A 9,218-nucleotide genomic window follows, 5' to 3' on the forward strand; every position below is an offset into this window, starting at 1 on the left:
GGTGCGCTCTATGAGCTGTCAGAGTCTTTTGTTTACAGGCCTTTCGAGAATGGTTATGATTCTCATACTTTCTATGCCAGCTACGCCAGTTAAATACATAAATACTAAAGTCATAAAATATTCTAATCAGTAAACTACCTTTCATTCATATTAAAAATATTTTTCTATATATATATTATATTTATATGACTCAAAACTGTGTAACTCTAAGCAAAACTTTGCTTTTCGAGGCCCATCATTAATGCAGGCCGGAAAGTCAACATGTGGAAATATGCCAGACACACACACTCACACACACTGCCACATGTATATAGAAATTAGATGAACTTGCATTCAACGCTCGCTTTGTTAATTAAACATAACGACGCAGAGCGAGAAATTCTCAAGTGAATAATTAAAAACAACAAGCGAGCTGCTACAAAACTTTTTGGCTGCAAAACTTTTCCACTGAATTGAAAAAGAGCAAAAAAAAAAAAACAGGAAAAACTTATCCAAAATGTCAACGGGCCAGTTCAGTGCAGTCTGATGCTATATAAGCCGTGTGCCGCCATTGGGCTGATGCACAGACTGCCGCCAGGATGCTCTTCAGACTGATCAAACCCGCTCCGCTGACGGAGCAAATGAAATCGCGCGACGGCTGCATCTACTTGTATCGCGCCATGAAATTTATTGGCTGGCGACCGCCGAAGTCGGGAGTGCTGCGATATGTTTATCTCACGTGGACCATGCTCACGTTTGTGTGGTGCACCAGCTATTTGCCACTTGGCTTTCTGGGCAGCTACATAACGGAGATCAAGCATTTCTCACCTGGCGAATTTCTCACCTCGCTGCAGGTGTGCATCAATGCGTATGGCTCCTCGGTGAAGGTGGCCATCACCTATACGCAGCTGTGGCGCCTGATCAAGGCTAAGAATATCTTGGATAAGCTGGATCTGCGCTGCACCAGTGTCGAGGAGCGCGAGAAAATCCATTTGGTTGTGGCACGCGGCAATCATGCCTTTCTCATTTTCACCTTTGTCTACTGCGGCTATGCGGGCTCCACATACCTAAGCTCTGTTCTGAATGGCCATCCGCCTTGGCAGCTCTATAATCCTTTCATCGATTGGCACGATGGCGCACTCAGGCTATGGGTAGCCTCGACCCTAGAGTACATTGTTATGTCAGGTGCTGTGCTGCAGGATCAGCTGTCGGACACATATCCGTTGATCTACACACTTATTCTGCGCACACACCTGGATATACTGAGGGAACGCATACGCAACCTGCGCACGGATCCAGCCATTACCGATGACGAGAACTACGAGGCGCTGGTCAATTGTGTCATCGATCACAAGCTGATCATTGAGTAAGTGATCGTAGTCTGCCGTACTCCAATCTAATCTTTGCTTCTACTCGCTCCAGATACTGCGATCTCATTCGTCCCGTCATCTCGGGCACAATTTTCACTCAGTTTCTGCTGTGCGGCCTCGTCCTGGGCCTCACTCTGATCAATGTTTTCTTCTTCTCGGATCTGTGGACGGGCATCGCCTCGTTTCTGTTCGTCATCACCGCACTGCTGCAGACGTTCCCCTTCTGCTACACCTGCAATCTGATTATGGATGACTGCGAGGCTCTGTCGCACGCTCTCTTTCAGAGTAATTGGATTGATTCGGGCCCCCGCTACCAGTCGACTCTATTGTACTTTCTGCACAATGTGCAGCAGCCCATCGCTTTTATAGCCGGCGGCATCTTTCCGATATCAATGAGCAGCAACATCAGCGTAAGTTTTACGAAAATATAACAATGCCATTCACATTAAAGTAATTTTTGTTATTTTCATGATTTTTATAATTTTTACTTGATTTTATTTCGTTTCTTTAGGTCGCTAAGTTTGCTTTTTCGGTCATAACCATCGTGAAGCAAATGAATATTGCGGATAAATTTAAGAGCGAGTGAAAGTTGAGGACACACAGGAAATACCTATTAGTATAACAGTATTACGCGCACTTAAAAACTGTTATATGCAGGCAATGCTAGTGTATGTAATGCTTTTCTAAGTCACTTTAACAACTGTTATACATATTTGGCCAAGACAAGTAATTTATAAAGTGTTATACGTCAGATCTAGCAACGGTTATACATATAAACATATGTATTTTAAGCTGTAATATGTGAGATTTATACCGTGATTATTTGTATAACAGTTTCTTACAACTCTTAGATCTGATATGTACTAGGTTTATGAATGTGGCCAAACAAGTTAATTTTATACTCTTTTACGCAACTCTGTCAACTGTTATACATACGTAAAAATCCTATATTTTAGTTTCCTTTTGCAGATGAGAATTATAGTGTAGTGCAAATGCTTAGGCATTAGGTATGTCTCTTAGTGGTATACGTTAGTTTCGATACTGTTATACACAGCTTGAGTTACTGTTAAACATAATTTGTCACAGTGTAATGAGTAGTGTTGGTAAGTGTAGGTGTATAACAAGCAATTAAGTGTATTGAAAGCTGTTGTAAATAGTCAAAAACACTGTTATACTAACACTTGTTATACATACTACAAAGGCTTTTGTGTTGTCGCAAGCAGTGTTGGTAAGTAAAACTTACGAATAACTACAACTCTACTATACTATTCTAAATCTATATCTGTTATACGCAATTTAAATTGTTGCAAGCAGCTGTTATACAGTTATTTGTTAGCAAATATAGCGAGCATACCATTTTACCACTGTTATACTCTGCTTAAATGCGTATTACATAACATTAACAGCTACAGTTCTCTGTGCTATCTAGTGTAGTGTTGGTAAACGCATTTCATGACTTGAGGTTGTAAATAGCAAGTAGCTGCTAAATGATAAACAGTTATGTGTTGTTAAGCTGCCTAAGGCTTCTAAGCACTAAATTAAATTAGCACAGTTCTCATCAAATTCCATAAGCACTTAACTTTGTGATAAATTTTGATTTTTATGTTTCATAAAAATACCAAATAAAAATTGGCCTTTGTATTTCGAGTGCCTACTAATATTCAATGTTCGATCCTGACTTGGCTAGCTTCTCGGCTATATTCATTTGCTTAACCAGCGTAAAAACAGAGAATGAAAATTTGGTGGCCTATAAAAGAGATGAAAATTAGAAAAAAATATTCCAGCCAGCTGTAAAGTGTGGGCAAAGTGAAGATGCTTGGACTCACAGTCAGATTCGTAGCCACCGAAATGCTGAAAATATTCCCGGCCATAAAGACAATGGGCTTCTGCAGAGTTTGCAGGAATTGCAAAACGATTTTCTTATAGCGCTCATCCTGTTCGATCCAGTTGGACTCGAACAGGGCATCCGCCAGCCGGTAACAGTCGTCGGCCAGATAATTGCAGAGTGTGCAGAATGGCGTCGTCTCCAGCATGATGCAGCACACGAAGGACATAGCCGCAATGCGAGAGCCAAAGTTGGCAAACACCGCGATATTAATGATCGTAAAGCCCAGAACCAAGCCAACTACCAGAAACTGTACAAATATCGTGCCGCCCACCAGGGGACGCAAATTGTCGCAGTAGCTGGGAGGGTAAAAATGCAATCAAATGCGATTTCAATTGGGTATTCCAGACAAACCTTAGCAAGATTTTGTGATGCTTGATGCAATCGATAAGTTTTTCGTAACGTTGCTGCGGCTTTTCGTCGGGATCAGTGCCCAGCTGCAGCAGTCGCTCCCTGAAGATGGCCATGTGAGCGCGCAAGGGTAGAATATAGTTAACGGGATAACAATCGACGCAGACATCCTGAAAGCAAGCGCCCAGCATGGCAAAGTACTCGAGGCCCGATTGCAGCCAGAACTGAAAACGGCTGGCATGCCAATCGAGCACTGGATAATAGTTCTGAAAGGAGGGCACGCCCATTATGGCGGCGATCAGAGCCGTGCTCGATGCGTAGACCACATAGACGCCCATGTAGCAGAAGAAGATCCAATTGCTGTTGGCCGCAGTTCGATGGACTCTTTCACGTTCGCTTGGCAGCGTCACAACTTTGTCCAGCTCGTCGAGTATTTCGTTGGCCCGATCGAAACGCTTGACCAGTATCCAGACAATGATCACCTTAGTCGAGCAGGACCAAGCGTTGAAGGCCACCTGCAATGAGGTGAGGAATTGACTGGGCGTGAACTGGGACAGGTGCGAAACGTAGCCAGCCAGAAAGCCAATGGGCTGATAGAAAGTAGAGCTCAAATTTAGCGCGCACGACCACAGGACGTAGATGAAGAAGAATCTCTTAGGCGGGCTTCTGATGCCCATTAGGAAAACGCAGCGCAGCAAATACAGCGAAGCCTTGCGAGACTCGACGGGAGCAGAGTCTGGCACTTTGTACATATTCGGAAAGATGCGACGCAGCAACATGTTGGCAACTGCAACCGACTCTGGCTACTTCTGGAACTAATGCCACAACAGCTGCCAGCCTTATATAGGCGCATGCCACATAGCCTTGAGGTTCAGCACGTATCCTGTGATTATAAACCCATCAATGCAAATGTGAAAAATGCATGGCCAAAAACGGCGTCGAGCTGCAAGAACTATCCGACTACGCTACCCGACTACATCTATGGCCCATGTAGCGCATCGCTACCAGTCTCCATAGCCGACAACTGTTCGACGTTGCTCTTAGCAAAGTGTTAAAGCTCACAATACAGCGTCAATAATTGATGAATTCTGTTCGCTGTGCCCCGTGGGCGTACTCCGAGCCACTGCACACAATTTTCAATTAGTCTACGTATTTTATATACCTTTGCAATATTGTAATTAAATAACAGTTAAATACAACAGCAACAAAAGCAACAACGAAACTGTTTAAAGCCGCTTCAAATGGTGCATATAATGAAATAATAATAACAATTGCAATACAATTAAAATTTAAATAAAAATTGAAATATATAAAAATATATTTGCATTCGAGAGTGAGAAATTGATTGATTCGTATTGCCCTACAAAATATTTCACAAAAATATGCTGCGATAATTGTGAGTAAAACAAATTTAATTGCGGATCATAACGCGTAAGCTCAGTTAATAAGCATTGCAGGTGACACAGGTAAAAATACAATTATTAAAAATATACTTAATAATTAAGGAAAATTATAAAATTTAAGTAAGCTTCACTAGCTGATTATATACTGTAACAGAATTTAAATGTGTAAAATTCTTCTGATACAATAAAAAATTAAAGAAATATTCGAGTTGCTTTCAGTTAAGATACTACAACAAAGATTGAAATCTACAAATACTTTTTAAGTAAATGGGAATGGAGATTTCTAAAAGTAAATTGAAAAAAATATGTAAGTAATATTAAAAATTAATATTTATAAACAATATTAAAAGAAATAAATAATTTATGCACTAAATCAAACATATATTAAAATAAAATTTATTTATATAATTAAAAAATTTAAACATTAAAATATATAATTATAAGTAGAAATTATTTTTGTTAAGAAAAATATCGAAAACTATTTATTTAAATTTTTGTTAAATAAATAAAAAAATATAAGCATATAGTTATATATATTTCAATTCTTTTAAATAAAGTGTTAAATATTTCATTAAATTTTAAAGCTATTAGCAAAATAAGCTAAGTCACTCCACTGGCTTATTTGTAGACAGAGTATAAATAGCAAACATATTTATATAAATATGACATTGCGCAGCATTTAAGCGCAATTAAAGTATGTTATTTTATCATTTTATATATTTTTTTTTTTTGTATGTTTTCACAACGTATCTTTAGTTCAATTAACGCATGGCTTGAAGCCAGATATTTCAGTTTAAATTCAATTAATTAAAACTTTTGCCGTTACACTCTGCCAATAATAAGCATATAAAGCATATAGTGGATTGTTTTTATTTATAAAGACGTTAATAAGGCAAAAGCATATAATCTCATGGGAAATAAGTGACTGGCAAATACCGCGCCACTTTGAGATAAGCTGACCTGCAACTAAAGCATTTCCTTTAATTAAGTTTTAAATTCAATTTGCTGGCAGTTACATTGTTATGTACCCTTTATACTACTATTTAAACAGTTTTTTATTAATATTTTGAAAATACGCAACGGCTTTAAAGGCATCAAAGTAAAAATCACATCAAGCTGCTGTGAAATATATTTGGTGACAACAATTCCCTAAATGCAATCATGTCCGCTATAAGGCGGATATATCCGTTATGAATTCCCTGGACGCAATGAATTTTTGGGTTGCTTCCTCTGTTTCCGCCGCCACATTCATTGTTCTCTTGCCTGTTGGCCGTTGTCTCCTGTTGACATTTTTTCGGCAAAGCGGAAGTGCCGTTGCGGCCATTTTGTTGTGTTTTATATTTGAGGTTGAAATGTTTGTTTCTTTTTTTTTTTTTGTACTTTAAATTGCTTAACAACTCGCTTACAGATAGATAGTATTTGAAAGTCTTGTTGGCAAGTTAAATGGAAGGTTTTGAATTTAAAGTGGTTAATTATAAAGTTTTCAGTTACCAGTTCCCTGCTTTCAGGTCGGACACCTTTTTTGGTGGCTGGTCGAGAACATGTCACAGTTTCTTAATTAAATGAATACAATGCAGCTGCGCCCTTTGCCTGTTGAATGTGGACCCAATCAAGGGCGACACCTGTCACGGGCATGAATTGGGTTTTAATTTTATATTCTCTCGCGCTCTCACACTCTCTCCCTCGCTCTCTTCCTCTCATGACCTCTCTGTTCCAACACTTAAAGTGTCTAGGTGAATGACCTAATCCGTTAATAGTTTAAAGGTGTGTTAAAATATGCGTATTGATTGAGTGAAATTGGTACGAGGGTTGCTTAAAAAGTGGACGCACAGCCGATGTTAGTTTCTAATGCGAAGTTGCGCAAAGATTTGAGCGAATGAGAATTTATGCAAGCCTGAACTAGAGTTAATCAAATAGTTCCATAGCAACTGTTATAAGTATGCATGATTAGATGCGAGAGTCGTTCAAACAGTTGCTTGAATAAAATCTGTTGTAAGCCTAGACGAGAGCTGTTCAAAGCATTGTTAGATTAAGAGTTTAAGTAAGCCTTAGCGAGAGTGGTGCGTAGAATTGAGAGAAGTAGAACTGGTAAAGGAACATGAGAGAGTTGTTCAGACAGGAGTTGACTGATTAAAAAAAGCTCAAGCGAGAATTGCCTAATGAGCTGCTTAAATGAAAAACAAAATAAGCATTGGCGAGGGTTGCTCAAGAGGCAGCATAATAGACAGCAGGTCAGACAGAGTCTGAGTAATATATAAATATATATATGTGCGAGCCTTGCCAAAAGAGATGATAAAATGAAAGCTCTTTTAAGCCAATATAAAGAAAACCAAGAAATATTACCGCTCACATCAAAACTTTTCGCATAGCATGTATTTGAGCCACCGAATACAGGGTATCATGTTGACAAACAGCACGCAAATGCTTGACTTCTTTTTTTGGCTTTGAAGTGGGTGCGAGCTGTAGTAGCAGAGGGAGCTGTGGCTGTGGCTCATGAGCAATCAACATCAAGTTGGCTCACGCGCAAATATTTAATTTCAGTTGGCTGTTATTCTAGCTGTGGCTGTTTTTTTTTTTCATTTTTGGCCTTGGCAATGAGGAGCAGTCTGGCAACAGGTGGCGCTTTTTATTGCCGAAAAGCAAACTCATTTGCACTTGAAACCTCAGCAACAAGTCTGAAGGACAGAGCGAAATGTTGATATTAGCCAAACGAGGGAGAGCGGAAGGCAACGAGAGGGGAAATCAACAGTTGGCTTTGAGGTCAACTTCAAATAAAAAGTGAAAAGGAAACGACAGCTGGTCTCAAACGTTTTTCCAACTTCAAAGTAAATAAACATTGCATCGCATTTCACAGCAACAGCAGCAGCAGCAGCAGCAGCAGCAGTTGCTACCAGCAGCTGACATGGGCAAGATTTCTGGCTATATAAAAGTATCGCCGGGCCTCGTCATTGAGATACACATTTTGCTACTGGGCGTGGCAATATTCTTTCTAATCGATCTCTGCAATCATGCCTATCGCCGCAAAATCGGATACCTCAACACAACCATTACGATGGTGGGCCTGGCTCCCCGTGTGACTTTTGTACGCGGCATGGCTTTGGTTGCCTTCATACTGAGCTGTATACTGGGCACGCGTCTATCGAGATCATTTAATCTCTACAAATTCACCGCCTACATGCTGATGAGTTCCTACGCGATGTATACGACATTTTGCATTGCACTGTCGCGTTTTCTCTTCCGCAGCAGCTACCTATTCTTCTCGAACATGATGCTGCTCTATATGTGGAACATTTCGAAGATTACCCAGGTCGAGGAGCTATTCGATTGCTGTGGCCTGCATGGCGCCATCGACTATATCATTACCAATCGCACTTGGTCGCAGGCCGCCTGCTGCGAACTGCCCGGCTGTGATGGCTGCGAACAGCCCTTTTATGAATATCTAACCACGATCGAATCGGAAATTGCCCGCGACAACATCGCCATCTGCATAGCAACATTAATTGGCATGATCTTTGTGATAATACGTAGGATGAATGTTTCCCTGCTCGACGATCCATATGAATCCGAGTCGTCCAACTATTCCGAAGACGATGATGAGATACTGCCGCCGAAAACTAGACGAAAATTAAAAAAATCGAGAATTTCAACAACATCGAGAAATGTGCGAATTCCTTTCGCCAAGTGAAACTCTTAGGTTGCTGTTTGTATGGCTTAACTTGCTTATTGCCTGGCTCCACAGGCTATTAGTAGCTTTATTAACGACCCTTGCCATGATTTGCCCAATTGAACTTTAATTCAATGTGCCTTACGAACTGGCAGCCTCTCCCCATCTCTCTATCGTGCTGTCTCTCTCTGTGTTTGCTTGTTGCGCCTCATTAATCGAACTGGGCTTCAAAATCATAGCCAACCTGCTGTTGTTAGGGCAACGTTGCTCGCATCTAATGGCCGCACTTAATTAGCTTTCAAAATAAAATGCTCTCAATATATATATATATATATAGCTACATATATATGTATGTATAGGTTTATAATGGCTTCGATTTCAGTTGCTGCGAGTTGAACAAACGATTATGGTTTTATTTTGGGACGATTTATATATATTTATATTTATGTGTGGCGCACGGTGCGTATGATTAATGCGCCAGCCTTAGTTCGCTAAACGCTTCATTTGCCACGCCCATCTTTGAGCAGTTTAATAGACTTGTTATGGCACATAAACACAGTGAAACT

The 9,218-nt window shown here is 40.1% G+C and overlaps 3 protein-coding genes across 3 annotated transcripts; 2 read left to right on the top strand and 1 right to left on the bottom strand.

Annotated features, from left to right (window-relative positions):
* Nucleotides 1–215: 215 nt before the first annotated feature.
* On the top strand, nucleotides 216–1,958 carry LOC111600903 (odorant receptor 42b). Its single transcript, XM_030225142.1, has 3 exons — nucleotides 216–1,345; nucleotides 1,402–1,759; nucleotides 1,861–1,958. The coding sequence occupies exons 1-3, from the start codon at nucleotides 579–581 to the stop codon at nucleotides 1,933–1,935; spliced, it is 1,200 nt and encodes a 399-aa protein (XP_030081002.1). The 5' UTR covers nucleotides 216–578; the 3' UTR covers nucleotides 1,936–1,958.
* Nucleotides 1,959–2,993: 1,035 nt separating this feature from the next.
* Nucleotides 2,994–4,776, bottom strand: LOC111600908 (odorant receptor 42a). The gene is made up of 3 exons (XM_023317264.2): nucleotides 3,589–4,776; nucleotides 3,176–3,533; nucleotides 2,994–3,096 (listed from the first exon to the last, which is right to left on the bottom strand). Exons 1-3 carry the CDS (start codon nucleotides 4,362–4,364, stop codon nucleotides 3,004–3,006), a joined length of 1,227 nt encoding a protein of 408 aa, XP_023173032.2. The 5' UTR covers nucleotides 4,365–4,776; the 3' UTR covers nucleotides 2,994–3,003.
* Nucleotides 4,777–7,822: 3,046 nt separating this feature from the next.
* On the top strand, nucleotides 7,823–8,955 carry LOC111600905. Its single transcript, XM_023317261.2, has one exon. It carries the CDS (start codon nucleotides 7,891–7,893, stop codon nucleotides 8,671–8,673), a length of 783 nt encoding a protein of 260 aa, XP_023173029.1. The 5' UTR covers nucleotides 7,823–7,890; the 3' UTR covers nucleotides 8,674–8,955.
* Nucleotides 8,956–9,218: the final 263 nt, after the last annotated feature.

Source organism: Drosophila hydei, unplaced genomic scaffold (genome assembly GCF_003285905.1).
Source record: "Drosophila hydei strain 15085-1641.00,03,60 unplaced genomic scaffold, DhydRS2 tig00008122-arrow-pilon, whole genome shotgun sequence".
Classification (NCBI taxonomy): domain Eukaryota; kingdom Metazoa; phylum Arthropoda; class Insecta; order Diptera; family Drosophilidae; genus Drosophila; species Drosophila hydei.